The 22500-nt window shown below is 40.3% G+C and overlaps 1 protein-coding gene across 2 annotated transcripts in view; it reads right to left on the bottom strand.

Annotated features, from left to right (window-relative positions):
* LOC123519912 overlaps positions 1-22500 on the bottom strand; it is a 168746-nt gene that overhangs the window by 51269 nt on the left and 94977 nt on the right. For both annotated transcript variants that reach the window (XR_006679124.1, XM_045281600.1), the window contains exons 3-4: positions 8390-8575; positions 1650-1776 (exon numbers count right to left, since the gene is read on the bottom strand). Coding sequence is in view for 1 of the 2 variants with exons in the window: in XM_045281600.1 (XP_045137535.1) it covers positions 1650-1776; positions 8390-8575 (313 nt within the window). In the remaining variant the exon portion in view is untranslated. The remainder of the gene's footprint in view (positions 1-1649; positions 1777-8389; positions 8576-22500) is intronic.

Here is a 22500-nt window from a genome sequence, read left to right as displayed (position 1 = left end):
GTTAGATTAAGTCAGTTTCGGTGTGGTTAGATTAGGTTAGGTTAGGTTAATATAGGCTAGGTTAGGTTAGGTTAGGTTAGGTTAGGTTAATATAGGCTAAAACAGATAAAGAAGAAGATACAGAAGTTGTTTCAGGGATTAGATTAAATTATAGATTAGATTAAATTACATTCAGTTCGGTTAAGTTATGTTAAGTTAATTTAGGTGAAGTTAATTGGAACACACTTAAGAACACCGGTGGAAAGCCAGCCGTGTGTAATAAGACAGGAAGGAAAGCACTGCAGTAAAAAGACAGGGAGGGAGGGAGGAAGACTAATGATGTGGGAAGCAAGTACGGTAGCATGGGAACTTAGCGTTTATAGTTAATGGACAGAGAAAAGGTCCTACAACAGCCACAAAGGAAGGTGAACTAATTGGCAAGTTGAATAGGTAAATAAATAGGCAGAGAAAGAGAGAGAGAGAGAGAGAGAGAGAGAGAGAGAGAGAGAGAGAGAGAGAGAGAGAGAGAGAGATTAATTAAGCATGGATAACGTAAACAAAACAGATAAACAGATAGACAGCCAAAGCAAGCGGTGGGACGAGCAATGAGGCGAGGCGAAGTAACAGAGAGAAATGGAGACAGCCAGGCATGCATACAAACAGGGTGGCAGGCAGGCAGGCAGGCAGGCAGGCAGGTAGGCAGGCAGGCAGACGCAGGTGTTGGAGAGAGACAGGTGTCAGCCAGGGCCGGCACCACCCACTTACCCCTACCACCCCTCCACCACCAGGTAGCGGCACACCCAGCAGAGATATTTTTTTTCCGCGCTCTCTCCTCTCCCCTTTTTTCTATATCCCAAACTAGAGCGGCTCGCCCTTCATCCGCCTGGGAGCCTCGCTAATATCCTACACCAAAAAAATATAAAACGCGCGTAGGAGAAAAACTTTACTTCGCAAATATAAACAGAGAACAGACCGGCGCTATACCTGTGCCCGCTCCTCTCTCTCTCTCTCTCTCTCTCTCTCTCTCTCTCTCTCTCTCTCTCTCTCTCTCTCTCTCTCTCTCTCTCTCTCTCGTCCCCTCGCCTGTGTATACCTGCTTTCCGCCTTAATTACACTAGCCACGGTGCACGCCACAGCTCATTCACTAAAATCTACATCAACAGTGACAGAAAAAAAGTAAGAGTGGCAAAATTCATGGCGGGAAGTGACTTTGTAATGAAGGAAGGAAAAATGGAGTGTCATTTTTCCTGTACTTGTTTTTTTTTTTTTTTTCTACTAGTTTTTACTTTGTTCTTCTTCGACTCGTCTCTTCCTTTCTGGTTGATCTTAGTTATTTATCACTTTTTTTCTGGGAGTCTTCTCGTGTTATTTTAATTTTTCAATGGCAGTCCTCTCTCCCTCTCTCTCTCTCTCTCTCTCTCTCTCTCTCTCTCTCTCTCTCTCTCTCACACACACACAGGAACCAAAGCAAGAACTGATTCTAACGAAGATTCTTTTTAATTCTACGCAGTTCTCTCTAAACTTCTATATTTTTCTTTTTCCAAATGGGAGCAAAACGGAGATGATAATAAAGATTTATACATTTCTCCCCTTTATCTCTCTCTCTCTCTCTCTCTCTCTCTCTCTCTCTCTCTCTCTCTCTCTCTCTCTCTCTCTCTGTCACCACTCACCTGTAGATGCGGACATGGAGGGTAGCGAGGGGCGCCACGTCACACAGCACCTCCGCCACTGTCTTGTCCTCCGTCTCCGGGATGGTCTCTAGGGGCAGCGGGCGCCAGTTCCTCAGCTGAAGCAAACCTGCGGGGGAGGAGAAGGGGTGTTGTTACTTCAGGAGGAGCAGGTTGTGGTTCTGGGACTGGTGAATGTTAGGAAGCTTTGTCTTTGCAACGGTGCTTCCCTTTTTGTCCTCTCTCTCTCTCTCTCTCTCTCTCTCTCTCTCTCTCTCTCTCTCTCTCTCTCTCTCTCTCTCTCTCTCTCTCTCTCTCTCTCTCTCTCTCTCTCTCTCTCTCTCTCTCTCTCTCTCTCTCTCTGTTGTTAATACCACTCTTTCTCTTCCTCATTTCTCCTTTCTCCTTTCACCTCCTCTTCCTCCTCCTCCTCCTCTTCCTCCTACTGATGCTTCTAATATTGCTACTGCTATTAGAGCTACTACTACTCTTACTCTATTTATTTTCTCCTTCCCCTGCTGTTTTTTTCTCCTCCTCCTCCTCCTCCTCCTCCTCCTCCTCCTCCTCCTCCTCCTCTTCTTAACGTTCTTGGGAGTGTTATGGCGAAGATTACGTTATGATATATCCACGTAACAGTTTTCAGTATTCATTCAGTCTTTTTACTCTCGCAAAATGAAAGCTGAAAAAGAGAAAAATAAAAGAAGAAAAAGCAGATATAACATTGAATAGTCACTTTTTTTTTTCTTTTACCAGGAAGGATACCTAAATAAATCATGGCTGAGTAAGAGGCACAACTAAAAGCTCATTCAAGATTGCTTACGTCAACCCTACCTAGAGCAGAAAGGAATACACGTGACATGCTGAAATGACATGGGAAAAATAAAAAAAATCATCACAAACTTCTCGTCTGCAGCTCCTTCACATGCTACACGTATTACTGCAGTTCAATTGGAATGCATCAATTATTATTACTCGGAGACATGCTACCACCACCACTACCACCACCACCATCACCGCTCAGGCACACGTAACAAATTAGTGAGTAAATTAAACGAGTTTCTTCATGCACACATCGGGCGAGGCGAGGTGAAGAACGCGCCAAAATGTTCACGTTGCCACACTCCAATACTCGAGCCATGCAGCGGCGCGAGTCTTGTGTAATTATATGCACAAATTGCTTGAAAGATGGCGAGGTGCTGTCACGGTCACGCATCCTGTAGTCTATTATATTTGCTTTTAATGTTTGGTGATTTTCTCTTTTTCCTTTCTGTCTTAAATAATCTTATCCATCCATACTTATTTCCACTTTCTCAACCTCAAGTCATTCGATCTAACTGTGTTATCTAAGTGTATCTAAGTTAAGTTTCGTAAGGAGGTTGTCAGCAGATCAGAGGACAAATTGGATGTAAAAAGTAGTCATGATTAAAACTGTTGCAACACTCTCTCTCTCTCTCTCTCTCTCTTGACTCTGTTCGGGGACTGGTATCTCAGCGGGCCGTGCTGTTTGATATTTTATGTTGTCTTTGGCCAGTTTTCTCCCTTACATAAAAAAAAAAAAAAATCCATAGACTGCCACTGTTTAGCTTTATCCTCAACGTTCAGTCCTCTGATCCAAGTCTCTAAGAATCTGTGAGTTGTTAGGTTTTGTAGAGTTCATATTGTGGAGAGACGCAAAACACAACAGAGAAGAGATTCACACTTTTAATAGGTCATTTTTTCTGCCTTTTTAATTGCCCTAGGCCGAAAAAAATGTTATGTTAGTCAAGCATCATCACTAAATAACTAGAGTACTTATCTATATCCTGTGTGTGTGTGTGTGTGTGTGTGTGTGTGTGTGTGTGTGTGTGTGTGTGTGTGTGTGTGTGTGCGCGCGAGCGCCGCCAAGGGAACTGAGGGTGACGAGGAGTGGCTGCAAGGAAATGTTCCTCGGTAAGTACTGGAAATAAGTGGAACAGCGTTGTTTTCTTCTCGTATTCTATTTCTTTCGTTAATTTAGTACGGCACGAGAATTTTTCCTTTTCTTTCTGTATTTCTGGTGTATTTCTTTTCATTTCTTTCGTTCATTACACGTCTTGACATGTCCAAAATTCAATTAACCTCTGTTTCGATTTGTTGTTGTTGTTGTTGTTGTTAGAGAAAATGGCAAATTTATTTTTTTCTTTTTGGCTTAGGTGAGGTAATTAGCCTAATTTCTTCACATATAATAATAATAATAATAATAATAATAATAATAATAATAATAATAATAATAATAATAATAATAATAATAATAATAATAATAATAATGTTTACGTCTATATTATACCATTACGTAAGAAATAAACTCGCACATCCTACCTCACTCACACGTCGAAGAGGAGACAGACGTGCATCCCTCGCAGATAAACATGGTGCACTCAGGGAGCAATTAATGTGCGTATAGATAGAAACTTCCCTACTAAACATATTTCATTGAGCATAAAGGTATATATTTTTTCTATTTCCTATTCCTTTCTTCATAACTCTTGGGTACCCTGAATAGGAAGAACCCATACTATCAAGTTTTCAGTGTTCCCGTGCTGGTTTAATTCAGGGGATGGTCATTGGTCAGCAGTCTCAGCACTGCCTCGCGTTACAGAGCAGTCGTCTCTAAACACTATATTACGATGTATTTATTGATTTCCTTTGATTTTATTCCTTCCAATATTTTTCTACTGTTACTTTACCATGGTACTTTTTTATAGTTACTTAAGATTATACAACTAACTATTATATAGAGAGAAATATAGTCGCTGGTGTATCAAACTCTTTAATATTTAGAGACTTCATTACAGCACTAAACCCATATTTCACTTTTCCTTTGGGGAGATTAATGCTTCACAAGTAAAGTGTACAGAAATTTTTGTTCGGCATTCTCTATGAGTAAAACAAAATTTGCGGCTGAAACCGAAATAGCCCGAGGATGTTGCAGTGCTTTCATCACTGTGTCCCTCAGCTGTGTCTTGCCAAAGCCTGAACATGGTATGCCTTTAGCCTAAAAATAACTCGTCAGGATGGCCATTGCCCATTAACTATCATCGTAAGGTCCCTGTGACACCGAAAACATCTATGCAGAACAGTTTGGTTGGCAATAGACAATCTCATTGTCAGACTTTGATTTCTGAGATATGAAAATAAACTCATTTACGGGGCTTCACATGTTCATGGTTTCTTGTTGTCTATTTCCCAGCCTAGAAGGAAAAAAAAAAATATCATACTAACTTTGATTAGTCAGTTGAGGAACTAAGATCTTTTTGTCCCAGGAATAGAGATGGTCTAGATAAAACACACTACGCATGTTTATAGTCTTAATTCTACTATTAAAATGTTATGTATTAGATATGCGTTTGAAAATGTTTGAGCTGTTTTAATATGTCGGTATGTGATAGTAAAATATCCAAAAATATACGATATGCAGTAGACCACGTTTTCTGTGAAATATTACGATATCTGGTGAATCCGGCAAATGCAATGGGAGTTTGGGTTCTTTCCTATTAGACAGAAAGTGACTGGAGAGAAGGAAAGACTTGTATTCGTAAGAGTCACAATATGTTTAGAATCTGTAAGAAGTGAGAATATAGCAAAGATTTATAGCGTTGCATGTACCGTCACGTTTAAAGAGACTGAGAGAAATTCAAGACCACAAATAAAACCTTTCAATAACTACCCGATGATTTTTGAAAGGAGAAAAGAAAAAGAACTAAAATTTGAAACCACGAGAGAAAAAAATGCAATCAAGAAAAAAATGAAGAAATCAGAAAATTAAACTTGAAAACCCAGGGAAAAAGAATGAGATAGATAAAAATACTCGAGAAATGTGGTGGAGAAAAGGAGGAAAGTCTGTCACAAACTATAAGCCTTAACAGAAAAGTGTGAAAGGAGGTTTGTTGCAAAGGCGATCATGTAACACAGCACAGCCCAACATAACACAACACAACGCAGCAGAACAGAACAGAACAGAACCGTAGAGACAAGACACAACAATGGTGATATTGGAGTAACAGTAAATGCATCCCTTATGACATTTTGAGACACACAGGAATAGTGGAAATGTTTGCATTGTGTTGTTGTGTCTCTGTTATTTCTGTAACTGTAATTTATATTACTGATGAAGCTTTCCGCTAAGTTACTTCGTCTATTAACTCTTGTATTGATATTCGCACAACTCTCCTTAATCACTCTTAGATCACTTTTTTTTTCTCTTCACCCACCAACAATCACTAGAAATTCCCAAACCTATTCATCTTTTTACCGTCTTTTTTTCTCGCAAATGTTTATAAAAGCTCCATGCATTGCTTTTAGTGGTGTGAATTGCTGCTTACGTAGTGAAAAGGTTATGATGTTATGATGTGTACACCTCGTGGAAGAAATCAAATTAATGACATTATTATTGTCATTCTTATCATTACTGTCATCGTTATGATATTTCCGTGCGCGAGGTTTGAAATACGTCCCACAAAATAGGAAAAAAAGCAGATTTAAAAAAAAATCAAGTTTCTCGATATAACAAAAAAAATTGAATAATGGATAAAAATCAAACATGAAAACTATAAATACGTTACAAGAACTAAAGAAATGAAAATAGATAAAAATAAATTTGAAATGATGAATAATAACATATATTACTAGATCTAGAAATACGACAGTTGAAAAAAAAAAATGTATATCTGAATTAAAAAAATAGATAAAACAGAAAAAAAATAAACCTAGAAATGAAAACAGCTGTAAATACAAATAAATATAAAAAAAGCAAAAGAAAAAAAAAATAATAAAACATCAAAACACAAACAAGAAACACCAAATTAACAACAACCTGATTCAAACAAGGCAGAGAAACCAATACAAGTGTCATTTTGTCCTAATAACCCTTTGGCATACGATCTTGTTTTTACTTATTTATTGATCTTTTTTTTTCTATCTTTAGAAACAGTTAAATTAGAGCACTGTTTTATTTTTCGGTCATTACTCAGCTTTCCCTTTCATAGTGAGGATATTTTTGTCAATCTTTTTATGGACGTGTAATGCCGACTAGATAAAAAAAAAAAAAAATCCTCCAATACTTAGAGATCTGAATTAATATGAGCTGAAATAGTTCTAATGATATCAAGTGGCAAGGGGAAACAAATATACGCAGTAAGCTGGGCATAATGTGGAGCATCAGAGCATCTTTTATAACATTACGGTGATAAGTGAAAGCATGACATAGCCACACTGGAAGAGATAAAAGGGACTCTATAGAAGATGTTACGGGTGACGTGTGGACAGCAGCGTGTGGTGATTGATAAGTTGATCAAGTTCTTAGATTTTACTGAATCATTAAACTAAAATAAGCAGAATTAGAAGCATTACATAACCAAACTAAAAAAAAGATAAGATTGATAGAGGAAGCCAGTAAGTGACACATGTGGACCGCAGCGCGTGGTGATTGGCGAGCTGTTGTGGATTCTCTTTACATGTTATTGGATCATTACCCTCGAATCAATTAGTTAATGTTGAAAAAATAACATAGAATACGTAACTTTGCCTTTATATATATATATATATATATATATATATATATATATATATATATATATATATATATATATATATATATATATAACTCCAGTGTTACTTCTCTTCACGTCGTGATATTGCATTATTAACCTATCGAAATCAAATCAAGTCCACTCGCAAATTCACAAATGCAAAGAAAATAACGGACTAAGTTATTCTTTTCTTTATGTCACTCGGTAACTACTTCTCTTCACAGTGTACTGTTGAATTATTAACTACAGAAATCAGGTCCCCGATGCGGTGAAAATAATACCGAATAAGTTTTCCTTCCACTCTTTGTTTCTGTTGTTACTGCAGGACGCGACACCCGATCGAGTGACTGAAGAAAAAGCACACTAGGATCTTTACGATTGCCTGTTGCCGTGGTGGTAGTGGTGGTGGTGGTAGTTGTAGTAGTGATAGTGGTAGTGGTAGTGATGGCAGTTCGCCTTAAAAAGAATCTTTTACATATTTTTCTTACTCCTAATCTGATTCCTTCTGACTATGAAAAGTACTGTATAAAATCACCACGCTGACAGCTCCACTTCCCTCCTTGTTAAGTTGATACCAACAGTTACTGTGTACCGTACAATGGCCAGCTCTCTTGTCAAGTGTAGCCACCAGTCACAGAGCACCGTACATTGATATCTTCTTTTTTTTTTATTTATACGCTGTGGGCTTTTCACGGGAATTTATGGGCTAAAGGGGTACCTTTTGGGGTACCTCCTATCTCAAAGCCCACCCGCTAGGAAACCGTTGCCCCGAGTGAGGAAGCCCAACCTACACTCAGACCGTGGACAGGATTCGAACCCGTGCACTTGGAGACCCCTCGACCCCAAAGCACGCATGGTTCCACTGTACCACGGCGAATAAAGAGTTTCTTGTGCATGGAAGATTTATTTGTGAGTGCGAGAACCTTTCCTTGTACCCTATTCACTATCCCTCCTTTCTTTCCGTCACCCATCGACTCATTCCTCTCCTGATTCCTCAACTATATTTTCCCCTTTCATCACTACATAACACCTCTAACATACCTTCCCCATTTCTTCCCTCACGCCTCCTCTCAATTTTCCCCTTCATCCATCCTTTCACCTTTCAGTAGCTTTCTTCATTTCTTCAAACCATTTCCCCCTTTCATTTTTTCCCTCACTTACACCCTTCCATATTCTACCACACTCATCAGTACTCACCTCTTGCCTGTGTGAGTTCCTCTGAGTAGCCTAGCTTGACAAGGGCGGCCTGCAGAAGGTCCGTGAAGCGGGTGTGGGCGGGGATGAGGGCGTAGCTGTCCATGTCGATACGGCCACGCAGGTCCTCGACGCCCACCCCACACAGAGGCACCGTCTCCACCACCACGTGTAAGGGAATGTTCTTGCCTGAAGGAGAAAGAGAGTGTGGGGTGAGATTTGGAAAATCAACATGAGAGAGAGAGAGAGAGAGAGAGAGAGAGAGAGAGAGAGAGAGAGAGAGAGAGAGAGAGAGAGAATACATACACTTATATAAATAGTAAGTAACTCTTTATAGTTTTTCTTTAGTCACAATGATCAAACTTACACCTAATTCTAAAAAGGCACATTCAAACACAACTGTCTAATCTTCCAATATTTCCAATTAACAGGTGTAATGAAGTAACCAAGGAACATTTATATTCATTACACCATCATCCCCCACGACACGACGAAGCTTATCACGTGTAGAGACCAAGCCAGACATCCATGGAGACCTACCCAAGTACCCTTTGCTCCTTCCTCATAACTATTTTAATTTTCATCACTGTTCACTTATCAATCTTTCATCTCTCAGGTATATTTTTCTTCCCCTCTCTTATCGTTATTCTATCTTTTATCACAATTGTTTTCAATGGCCGTACAAATGATCACAGTAACACTATACCACCAGTCTTGAAAATCCCAATAACTTCCACGAAAGACAGTTAACATCATAATCGTCTACTGGTTTGAGAAGGCGCTCCCTGTATTTGAAGAGATGACGCTGATGATGATGGTGGCTTTGACTATGAATACAATGACGGTGATGAAAAGGAGGAAGTAGGTTGGAAAGTAGAGACAAAAATGGAACAGGAAAGTGAAGAAAAGGAGAGGTACAATGGCGATGCTGAATATGAGGAAATAAATAAGAATGTAAGAATAAAGGAAAAAGAAAAATGAGGAAAAGGAGGGATACAGTAATGATGATGAATAAGAGGAAACAGGTAACAACTTAGAGGAAACGCGAATGAGTTATAAAGTATATTTGATGAAACCAAGAGGGAAAGGAGGGAATTGTTTGTGTGGTGTTGAAAGAGAAGAGAAAAAGTAACATAGCTGTAAGTAGGCAGGAAATCACAAGAAAAGGAGAAAAGGGGGAAAAAAATATATACATAGGTTATGAAGAAAAGAGGAGGGGCGAGGAGGGAGAGTGTAACTGGTGGTAGTGATGGTGGTGGTGGTGGTGGTGGTGGTGGTGGTGGAAGGTAAGTACGGCCCAACCTTTGCTGGCTAAACAAGGCGGCATTAGGCGGATGGAAAGCCTGGAGTCATTGGGATCCGGTAAGCCTGATTAATGCTTGGCTGGAAGGATTGCATGAATGATACCAGACCGTGGGTTCGAGTCCTTCTTTTTGTGGCCTTTAAATGCTAATCCCTCAACACCCTCCTTCGCCTCCCTCCAACCTTCATCCATCCCCCCCCCCCTCTCTCTCTCTCTCTCTCTCTCTCTCTCTCTTTCCTTTCTTTCCGCTCCCTCCCTTCTTTCCTCCCACCACCATCACTACCACCACCACAAGCATCACCACGTATACTGTTCCTTTCTCGTGTCATTTCCTTCTTTCCTTTAAATTCCATTCCGTCTTCCTGTCGACGTTTCCGTGCTATCCGTCTTGCTTTGCTCATTATTTCCACTTTACTCCCACCTTTTTGCGCCCCTTATACTTTCCCTCTTTTTTCCCCTCTCCTTCCCCCACTCCTTGTCTTGATCTCTCCGTTCCTCTGTCCCTCTTTCTGTCTCGTACCCTTCCCAGCGTCAGTCCCCCAATCAAGAGGGTATAAGGACTCAGCCGTCAGTTCACTCTCCCTTAAGGACACTGCTCCACGCCCAGTCAAAGTAAGACGTGCGCCAGTTAATGCAGCGAGAAACCAAAAAGGGCATTGGTAGTACAGGGTTTTATTTTCAAACTATCCATTGCGCAAACAGTCCCGTGTTGTACAGTAGGTCACAATAGATTTCCCATACGAACGATTATTAAATGGTCCGAAGGAGTGAGACATGTTTCACTTAATGCAATGGGAAGCCAAAACAGGACAGTGATGGTAAGAGCCTTTATCGTCAAACTATAAGCATTTCGTAAACATGACCGTAGTGTAAATAAATACAATACCACTTAATGTGTTTTTCTATAGTGGTGATTATCAAATACCCCGCAGAAGAGACGTGCCAGTTAATGCGAGACGAGGCCGCAATGGTGTGGATCTTTATTACCAAGCTAACCATTTCGCAAACAGGCCAGTGGTGTAAATAGGCACAATATAACTGCATACATTTTCCCACGGGAGCGATTCTGCTTTACTTGTTCAGAATAGAAGAGGAGGTTTGTTGGCAACACATAATACGTTTTGTCATTCCCTGAAGAATTTTGCTGTGTATAAGAACACAAGAACATAAGAAAATAAGTGAAGCTGCAGGAAAACACCAGACCCACACTTGGCAGTCCTTACATGAATGCCTACCTGTTTCCACTATCATCCACATCCATAAATTTGTATAATCTTTTAAAGCTCCCTAATGACTTAACACTAACAATCTGATTACTGAGTCCGTTCCACTCATCTACCTTTCTACTTGAGTGACAAGTCCTTCCTATCTCTTTCTTAAACCTAAAATTTTCAAGCTTGAACTCGTTATTTCTGGTTCTATCCTGGTTACTGTTTTCAAGAATTTTCATTATATCCTCCTTGTTATAACCTCTATACTACTTGAATACTTCTGACAAGTAACCTCTTAATCTACTTATCTCTACGGAATGTAAATTCAACAGCTTCAATCTCGTTTTGTAAGGAATACCTTTCATCCCCCTGTATCCTTTTAATCATTCTCCTTTGTACTAAGTCTAACGGACCTATATCATTCCTGTATAAAACTGCAGCATTTACTCAGAAACACGTAGGGATTGAATGTTTCTCTCAGACTGTACGCGCTGTTTGCTAAGAGATTAGGAAGCTATTAACTCATGTTGGATTTAACATTGAAACGCCCCCTTACCATTATTACATTTTAAGGATAGAAATATAGTAAGGGATGTTGAGTTTAGTTTGGAAACATCCTTCACCATTACGTTTAAAGATTAGGAATTTAGTAATGAATGTTTGATTTAGCTTAGAAGCATCTCTGAATAATATGTTCAGCGATCACTGCATTTAGCTCAGAAGCGTACTTCATCATTAAATCTCGTAGTTGTCGTTTTAACCTCTGACCTACGGATGGTCGTGGTTTGTTGGGTGAGTGAGAGGCGCCTCTTCTAGGAGTGCCTCTTGCTCCTCCGTGGCACGCTGGCTAGGAGGACGCTGTAGCGTGCCTGAGAACATTGCTGTTGTGTTGAGTAATTACATAAATAAGTGAAGGGGGCACATGACGCATTCACTTCCAAATCATAACACTAATGATCATGAAAGTGAAGAGAGAGACAGAGCGAGTTTTTATCCCTACTAGTTTCGCTCTCGGCCTCTTCAAGGGAACTAACACTCTCTTCTTCCTCACTTCCTACTTGTCTGAATAATAAGTGATGATAATAATGATAATGATACTACTACTACTACTACTACTACTACTACTACTAACAATGGTGATGATGATGATGATGATGATGATGATGATGATGATGATGATAATAATAATAATAATAATAATAATAATAATAATAATAATAATAATAATAATAATAATAATAATAATAATAATAATAATAATCATAACAATAATGATAATGATAATAATGATAAGAAGAAGAACAATAATCATTATTATTATTATCACTATCATATATTTTTAATTATCATTATTAAAATTACTGTTATTATAATGGATGGTAGCGGTGTTGAAGGGCCCTGATGGAGGGTTAGCGGGGGCCAGATACCAGTGGATGACGGGCCGCAATAAAGGAGATAGCAGTACAATTTTAAAAAGGCAGTGACGAGCGGGGCGGGATGTACACAAGCGATTTCATTCGAAACAAATTCCGTTTCAAAGGGATTTAGGCAAGTACCGTTTGGTCAGTGGAATCGCGGATGAGTGCAACAAGCTTCCAAGTGATGTAATAAACGGCAGCTCTATTCGGTTCCAGGGACACAGTAACGCATCGGACCCGCGTGTCCCCGATAGGTGGTGTGCGGGTAAGATGAGGGCGTGTCCGGTCCTGCCTCGCCTGTGTCCCATCTGGATTAGCTAGTGTCCACGGGCTTTCATTTATGTCCTATCGTATGTTTCGAGTATTGCTGGCATTGGTTTGCTCCTCCGTTGGCGCCTCAAAGTTCACGCCAATGCCAGTGGTGAGTGTCCATGTCCTCACCTGTGTCCCGTTTTCTCTTATTAGTGAACCATAGGCTTTCATTCATGTCTTTGTGTGTTTGGTGTAATATTGGTGGTAGAGCTTGGAATCTCAAAATCAACGCCATTTCTAGTATTGTGTGTCCAAGATCCTCACCTGTGTCACCTGTGTCCTGCCACTGCACGGTGTGTATCCTGTGCGTCCCCATTACTAAACAATGAAGAAGTTCTCATGGACTAAAAAATCTGAACCAAATGAATTATGGAGGCGTCTTACGAAGTAAAGTGGAGTTCTTGACATAAAACAAAATGTATAATCATGCCACAGGGATCACGTGGTGCCCGCAGTGACCGTCTTGATGACCGCACCGGCTGAGTCATGTCAGTATCATGTTACTAACAGATTAATTAAATTCAGCAACTAATGTTCCATCCAAAAAAAAAAAAAATCCCTTTGTGATAAATCATGTTAGCTAAGGGGAGATTAATCATGGCTAGGAGGCTTTTTGTATGAATCTTCATTTAAGAATCCAAGAATGTTGAATTTACTAAATCGAAATTTGCATAAAAATAGGAGACGAGGATTCGTATTGCACTGTAAAACACTTTGTTCTCTCACTGGGACTATTTTCAAAGATTGCAGAAATAATAAGTCGAATACTCAAGGCTATTGTCATTGATACTACAGAATGCTCGTTAAGTTGCCTCTAGAATCGTGGAACCACGCTTTAAAATTCCATTAACTTTCATTATAATCTAGAAGACGTCGATAGTTGATGAGTTACAGAATATTTTAGAAAATATGATTCTCTGCCAAGTCAAGAGATTTCAGCTAGGGAGGCGGTGGCGTAGTGGATAAGGTGGTGAGCGTGGGATCGGGCAGACCAAGGTAAAATAAATACGATTACCTTGGGGCAGACGTCCATGCATAAGGTTCGAGTCCTACCAAGTGCCATCTTGAAACTTTGTCCTTTGTCGAGTGGTTTAAAGTTACCTACATGTCACCATGGTACCCAAGTTCTAGGTGGAGGTGTAATTGCCCAAAGATGCGCTTGGGTGGTGATACGGGTCCTAATATGGCTACCACTATAAAATTGCCTGCTCCGCTAATGGGTGGAAGCTGGACAGCGCTTCCCATAATCAAGTATACCTACGGGCACTATAGGCTATAACATAAAAAAAGAGATGAGTACAAGGCTGTAGGGATCCAGAGACCACATTGGCAGACATTTTGGTGTTTTCTGTCTTTTGTCTACTAATTTGAATAAAGTATAGTGTAAGCTATTACAGTTTTTTAAGGATGGTTTCAAGATTGTGGAAATAGTTTCACTAAGTATTTTCATCATCACTGGCAGGAACACTCACGTAAACTGGGCTGGCCATCTGTGTGGCCTTTGAAAATAATTCTTATAAGAGCCCGTTGCGTTTCAAAATATGATTGCAGGATGTGGCCGCGTCCCCACAGCGGCTGTGATTTGACACACAACAATTGCATGACATGTCCACACAGTGCGGGCACATGGAGCACAAAGCAAGCTCTCCGTGTGTGCAGGGAAGGATTTACCTTTTATGGAGCCTCGGGATGGGAATATTAATAAGGCATCGTCGTGTGTGTGTGTGTGTGTGTGTGTGTGTGTGTGTGTGTGTGTGTGTGTGTGTGTGTGTGTGTGTGTGTGTGTGTGTGTGTGTGTGTGTGTGTGTGTGTGTGTGTGTGTGTGTGTGTGTGTGTGTGTGTGTGTGTGTGTGTGTGTGTGTGGAGGTTTTCACCATACAGCTGGTGAGTTCGGCTCCATTTCATAATGATTAATTAAATATATACACTTTTCTTCAAAGGTTACACTGTTAGGTTTAATCACAATCATGTAAAAGTTAGTCCTACACAAGAAAGGCTAAAACGAGAAGGTGGGAACACTCACTAGACAAGCTGAACACTCTCCATCGCACAGAGATGATGAGCACAAGAGACAATTCTTGTTCTGTCAACCCACCATATTTATTGTTATTGTTTTAGGGATAAAAAAAATTTCGTTTCAGTTCAGCACCAGAAGAGTGCAAGACGGTTGTTGTGTAATCGTCTCCTGGAAAACAAAATAGCTAGACCAAATCTTTATTCACTTAGTGCATGGGTATGGGCGTCTCCACGACACACAGCCAAGTACTGCGTCTGTCACACCACAACGGCGCTTTTCACGCACGGCGCGACAACGCGCATTCTGCAGAGTTGGTGGCGAAAAATGTGTAGCCTGGCAGTGCAATAGGGTGACAGGTTGTTTGTCGGGAAATCCGCGAAAAGGTATTTCATACTTTTTTTCGGCTCAAAATGGGCAAAAAGACTTTTTACCAGATCATAATCAACACCGTTAAAATATTAGAATTTATACGAGAAACATATTTTTCAGTTTTGTATTGTTAAGCGTCAGGCGGCGGTGGTGCAATATTTACAGCGGCGGTGATCTTACCCATAACTGCGGCCAGCGTGTGTCATGCGTCACAACAAACAAATATTGAAAACACGCAGCAGCTTTGTAATACATCAAACTTGAATGACAGGTGTATGTGAACATGACATTGTCATTCTCTTTGATGAAGGATGTTGACCCAAGGTCATTACAAAGCGGACATCAATGTTAGATCAAACGGTGGACACAACACTTGTTTATGGCCGCCCTTCTGGCCAGTGTGGCGGCACAGCGTCCCTAGCAATACAGAGCGGGTCTTCTCTGGTGAGGATAACACGACAGCCTCTTGATGGCACCGTATAGTCCCCGCCACGCCCAGCACACGTTTGTTGCTGAGCCCTCCACCTTGAGCCGCACAGCTTGACGTTGTGCACGGGAAGACGTAAGCATACCACTGATGGCTTGCTTGCATGAGTGCTGACATGTACTGCAGACAGAAAGGAAAAAGTAGAAGCAGCGCCGCTGTTAAGGTTTTCTTCTAATCTGGTAACAAAAAGTGACACGAGTGGTTGTCTTCACGTTTCCGTCACAGTCTCGCCAACACCTTGTTTCTTTTTCAGACAGTCCAGAAGCATCTTCGTAGATTTGCTTCTCTTTAGCACGGCTCACGTATACTTCACACAACTTGTACAGGCCTGTGGAATAGCTAATTCAATAGATTAATTAATCATATGGGCCATGTGGCGCCTTATGCCTGCCTGATAAGAGTGCCTGCAGCGAAACGTCAGGAATTAAAGGTGTAAGACGATCTAAGAATGAAAGTAAACCTTTGCCATTGTAATAGTAACCTAGCTAATGATTAAATTTTTCACTGCGTCCGAAACAATTAATCGAGGTATCTTCCATCCGACAAGATGCACTGCCGCGTGCTATTCCAAGAGTTGCAAATCCCTTCGGTCAACAGCCTCAGCGCCGCCATTGTGTCCCGGGGAGGTAGTTATGATGCGCACTCCTGTAGCTGTGGCTTCGGATGAGCCTATCAAAGTTCTTAAGATTAGTGAGACTGAATAGCACTTGGCAAGCGTAAGTGTGACAAGTCATCGGCCGCACTTTGAAACTCATTTTCAGCCACAAACTGACTGGCTGAGTCTGTTGCGAAGCGAATGACAGCTCGCAGTAGTCAAAGAAAATGCTACACGCTAGAAAAACATTAGAAACTCTAAAAAGGAAGAAATATTGCCAGTCGGTGATGCTAAAATAATGCTCGTAAACTAAATTCATATAATTCAAACTAACTGGATGAAAACGAGCCTGTTGCCTCATAAATGGGACAAAACAAATGAAAATCATGGTTTTATCTGGTTCTGGCTCTCACTAAGAAAACTGAACATCTCAAATAAAGCATCGCTGCAAACCGAGTAGAGTAGAAATACTTGCATTCTCTTAATTGAAAAAAAAATAAATACTATTCCCTAGTAATATTGATGTTATTATTGTTGATGATGATACTGTTCAAATGATGATGTTATTAGTGATGGTGATTATGCTGTTTATTTTGCTGTTGGTGGTGATGGTGATATTAATGATGATAATGATGCGACTGAACTGATGATACTATATACGTTTTAATGGTACTACTGTTAATACTATTGATGTTGATAATGATATTGCTCATTATACAATTGATGCTAATGAAAATATTGTTACACTATGTTATTCGTGTAAGTGATGATGATGTTATTGATGCCACTCATGCTGTTGTTGCTGTATCGCCCAGACAGATGAAAAATAAAGACCAAAAACCGCCACCCAACCACTTCAGCTGCAACTACTCTATTGACACTTCAGAAACTTAAGTGATACTGATGGAATGAATGCGTTTTGTATAATGAGATGATGATGAAGCAGCATGACCAATGGCAGAGGTGTAGTGAGCAGGGTGTGTGTGTGTGTGTGTGTGTGTGTGTGTGTGTGTGTGTGTGTGTGTGTGTGTGTGTGTGTCTGTGTGTGTGTGTGTGATGTCAAGGAATTTTAGATGATCAATTCGGCTTTTTTTTTCTTCTAAGGACTCTCATCTAAATAGCCTCTTTTTTTATGTTTTTTTTTTCGTTGTCTCAGGTCACTGCCTCTTCTTACAATAAATAAAAAATGGGATGGTATTTATTCACTGGCAAGCTGAACTGCTGATTCTGACGATAAGGACAGCTTCAGTCTACGGGATCCCGCTGCCAGCCATCATGCATTACATTACAGCACCGCTATTCTACGGGAGGACACACACACACACACACACACACACACACACACACACACACACACACACACACACACACACACACACACACACACACACACACACACACACACACACACTCACATGTGCACAAACAGATCGATAGATACATAAACTGACAGAGATACATAATTTATTAACCATAGATCATAGCAAAAATATTGCGTAACACACTTCAATGATCAACACACACACACACACACACACACACACACACACACACACACACACCCGGTAGCTCACTGGTAAGAGCGCTGGCTTCACAAGCCAGAGGACCGGGGTTCGATTCCCTGGCCGGGTGGAGATATTTGGGTGTGTCTCCTTTCACGTGTAGCCCCTGTTCACCTAGCAGTGAGTAGGTACGGGATGTAAATCGAGGAGTTGTGACCTTGTTGCCCCGGTGTGTGGTGTGTGCCTGGTCTCAGGCCTATCCGAAGATCGGAAATAATGAGCTCTGAGCTCGTTCCGTAGGGTAACGTCTGGCTGTCTCGTCAGAGACTGCAGCAGATCAAACAGTGAAACACACGAACACACACACACACACACACACACAACGTTACAATTTGGTACAGTACATAGAGTGCTACACCACTGCCCACAGAACACACCGTACGGTACAGAAAACCACGTAGCACAGAAGTCACGTAACCTAAGGAAAATGTCCCAATAAGCAAAATCAAGGACAAGGACACATGATACTCGTCCAGGTAAGGCCGTGGCTGCTGTGTACTTTTGGGCGTGGGTGGGAGGAAGAGGAGGGTAAGGAGAAGGGAGAGGAGGAGGCAGGGCAAGGGAAAAAGAACAGATGGTGACAGCAAAACAAAACAACAGAGGCAAAGTAAGGCGGAGGAGAGTTCCCCTTCAAGGCACGTGAGGAGAGGAAGCAGAAGGAGCAGCAGGAGAGAAGGCAGTACAAAGGAAGCACTGGCTGGAGGATGAGCAGTAAGCAGCATATAGAAAGAAGCAGTGAGGAAAAGACGAGGAGTATTATACAAAGCAGGTGCACTCAAAGGAACACAAAAGCAGTGAAGGAAGGAAGTGAAGAACGGGAAGTACAAGGAACAGTAAGGGCAAAAATGTAGCAGGGAAAGATGAAAAGCAAAAGGCACAAGAGAAGTAACGAAGATTGGAAAGTACAAGGTGTAATTAAGGAAACAAAGAATTAATTGAGGTTGCACAAGCACTTTTTTTTCTATTTCAAGAGAACAAGGAAACAAAAAAAAAATACCATAACGAAAAAAAGAAACAAAAGGAAACACACTAAAATTATAAATACAAGGAACATAACAACAAGAAAAACAAAACACAAACAGGAAAGAAGTAGAACAATAAAACCAAACAAAAAATAAGACGAAAATACATAAAGAAGGATGAGCAGAAAGCTAAGAGAAAAAAAAAAAGAAAAAAAAACAACTCAGCAAGAAAAGATTACAAACATAGATTGAATTAATAGAAAACGTTAACGGGAAGAAGGAAGTGTAAATCAGTTAATCAGACAAGGAGGAGGAGCTGTATCAGGATTAGCAGAGAGAGAGAGAGAGAGAGAGAGAGAGAGAGAGAGAGAGAGAGAGAGAGAGAGAGAGAGAGAGAGAGAACAATGAAGAACTGGAAGAAGTGAGAAAAGAAATCTGATCTTAAGGGATAAAGGGAGGGAGATATCTACGGAGGAAGAGCGAGTAGGTAGTGTAGAGAGGGAGGAAGGGAGGAAGGGAGGAAACAAGGGATATTCTAGATTGAAGAAGAGATAAAAAAAAAAGCAAAACTGACAAAATGTGTGAGAAAATAAAGACAGTTTTCTTTAGTTACTTTTTCTGATTGTGATGATGATGATGATGATGATGAGGAGGAGGAGGAGGAGGAGGAGGAGGAGGAGGAAGAAGGAGGAGGAGGAGGAGGAGGAGGAGGAGGAGGAGGAGGAGGAATAATAATAAAATAATAATAATAATAACAATAATAATAATAATAATAATAATAATAAGAAGAAGAAGAAGAAGAAGAAGAAGGAGGAGGAGGAGGAGGAGGAGGAGGAGGAGGAGGAGGAGGAGGAGGAGGAGAAGAAGAAGAAGAAGAAGAAGAAGAAGAAGAAGAAGAAGAAGAAGAAGAAGAAGAAGAAGAAGAAGAAAAAAAAAAAAGAAGAAGAAGAAGAAAAAGAAAAGAAGAAAAAGAAGAGGAGAAGAAGAAGAAGAAGACGAAAAAGAACAACAACCAACTCAAGGACAAAAGAAGAAAATAAAGCAAAACAAGAAGAAAAAAAAAAACTAAGAAGAACAAGAAAAGAAGAACAAGAACCAGACCAACAAAAACAAGAAAAACTGGACCAAGAAGAAGAAGAACAACAACAAGATCAATTCAAACACACACACACACACACACACACACACACACACACACACACACACACACACACACACACAGCTGATAACACAACACCTGATAAACTAATAATTGCATAAGAGATAAGTATGTACAGAAAAAAATGAATAAAACTGAAGCAAAATCATGATACACTGAATTAGGAGGAGGAGGAGGAGGAGGAGGAGGAGGAGGAGGAGGAGGAGGAGGAGGAGGAGGAGGAGGGTTTATTCTTCTCCCTTCCCCTTTCCCTTTTATCTTCCCTCACGTCTCCACCCTTCTCTTCCTCCCCTCCTCCTCCTCCTCCTCCTCCTCCTCCTCCACCCTTTCCTTAATCTGCTCAAGCTAAAAATGGACAGCTGAGGTTCGAATTACTTGAACAAGCAAGACTGACCCTGGCGACTGAAAGAACCGAGGGGCAAGGAAAGAGGTGACCATGAGGGGGACAGAGCCAGGGAGGAGGAAGGAGAGGATGAGGAGAGAGGAAAGTAGAGGAAAAGTGAAGGGAGAGGATGACTAAAGGAAGGGAGGAGGAATGGAGCGAAGAGCAAAATAGAGAAGGATAGAAGAAAGGAAGGGATGGGAAAGGAGGATAAGATAATCAGTAGAGGAGAGGGAAAAAAGAAAAGAGTTGAAGGGATAAGGTGGAAAGGATGAAGATTAGAAGACGAGAAACGAAAGAATAGGGAGAAACTTAATGAAGAGAGGAAAAAAGTACGATAAGAAGAGAAAAGGAAGGAAGTGAACTGGAGAACAGAAAACAGAAGAGATAATAAGAATTAAAAAAAACAGGAAATAGATAATAAATCAAACTGGAAGGGAAAAATTAAGGCAAAACTGACAAAATAACGAAAAAAAAAAAAATAGAGAGGAAGTTTAAATGCAGGAATAAATAGATGATGTAGGAAGGAAAGAGAAAAAAAAAAAAAACACAAGAGGGAAATAGGAGGGAAAAATAAGATGCAGGTAAGGAATTAATACATTTTATAAAGAGTCGGTCCGAAGATAAAGCAGGAGAAGATAAGGAGTTTGAAAAGAAAAGGAGGGAGGACGAAAAATTATGAAATATAAAGAATGAAGATTGGATGAAAACAAGTACATTTTATCTATACATTTTATTACTTTGAAGGTTATCAGCATTCTCTCTCTCTCTCTCTCTCTCTCTCTCTCTCTCTCTCTCTCTCTCTCCAGTGCATGATTAAGCCGAGCAAGGCGTGATAAATTATTTAATGAGCTCGAGAACTAAACAATGTGATAAAAAAAGTAGCTGGTTTATAAGTCGCGCGTATGTGTGTGTGTGTGTGTGTGTGTGTGTGTGTGTGTGTGTGTGTGTGTGTGTGTGTGTGTGTGTGTGTGTGTGTGTGTGTATGTGTGTGTGTGTGAGTGTGTGTGTGTGTGTGTATGTGTGTGTGTGTAATGGGAGAAAACAAAGACATTTCTCTCTCTCTCTCTCTCTCTCTCTCTCTCTCTCTCTCTCTCTCTCTCTCTCTCTCTCTCTCTCTCTCTCTGTGTGTGTGTGTGTGTGTGTGTGTGTGTGTGTGTGTGTGTGTGTGTGTGTGTGTCTGGTTAAGAAAGTGAGTGAGTAATTGAACATGAGTATTTTGAGATGTAAAAATAATGCGTTTGGGAGTCAGTTTAAATATGTTTGGTGATATAAATGTAAATATGTATGAGTATTTAGATATACACTGAAATGAAATGATGCCCCCGTGTTGATAAATATATTTTCTATACCGTTAAAATGCAGTACTGAAATATGTTATAATTTAGAGTGTAGTTTGTACATTCAACGACTACGTGCGTGTTTGCAAAGATACGAGTGTTCAAGTTATAAGTGCATTTCGATTTTTTGAGGGGTAGAGAATTTTTATGAAACCTTGGGATTGTTGTGTGTGTGTGTGTGTGTGTGTGTGTGTGTGTGTGTGTGTGTGTGTGTGTGTGTGTGTGTGTGTGTGTGTGTGTGTTGGTACATTAACACTTGAAATGAAAGTTCCGTGAAAAATATAATAAAAAACTGGAAAAATTGATATAATTGTCATTGTTGGGCGTGGTGGTAAACTTATTGTCGTTATTATTGTTATTATCATTGTTGTTGTTGTTGTTGTTGTTGTTGTTGTTGTTGTTGTTGTTGTTGTTGATGTCATTGCTATAGCTTTCCTTGTTTTAGAGATTGTACTTTCAAACATTCAGATGCAGTGAATCACAGTATGTTGTTTGTTGTCACTGTTGTTGTAGTTGTTAGCGTTGTTATTGGTGGTGTTGTTGCTGTTACTGTTGTTTAAGTTGCATGAAGATCGAGCACCAAGATTTTTCAAGTATTTAATCTGGAGCCAAATCATGATAACACTAAAACAGTCGTCATTGCAACAACCTCTTATCCTTCGCTAGAAATCAGGGACACGATCTTGAATGTAAAAAAGTGAGATTACCAAACCACATCAGCAACTGCCCGCGATAAGACAATCAGTCAATGTGGTTAACCCCTCGACTGCTGGCAACAACACGACGCTCATTACTTCACGTCTCCAGCTCTTTTTGATATGCATGAGAAAAAAAAAATACATCTATAAATAAAAGGATAAAACTTGAAAAAAAAGGAAAAAAAATCGATCTTGTGTATAAGTCATTTTGTTTAAAGTGCTGCCTTATGGAGCTTGCACCAAATCATTTTCTTAATCCCATCAATACCAGGACGAGTTTTCATATTCATTCTGCTTAT

Source organism: Portunus trituberculatus, chromosome 46, assembly GCF_017591435.1.
Source record: "Portunus trituberculatus isolate SZX2019 chromosome 46, ASM1759143v1, whole genome shotgun sequence".
Classification (NCBI taxonomy): domain Eukaryota; kingdom Metazoa; phylum Arthropoda; class Malacostraca; order Decapoda; family Portunidae; genus Portunus; species Portunus trituberculatus.
Note: the sequence above shows the minus strand (reverse complement) of the source record. Positions and strands in the feature narration are given on the sequence as shown.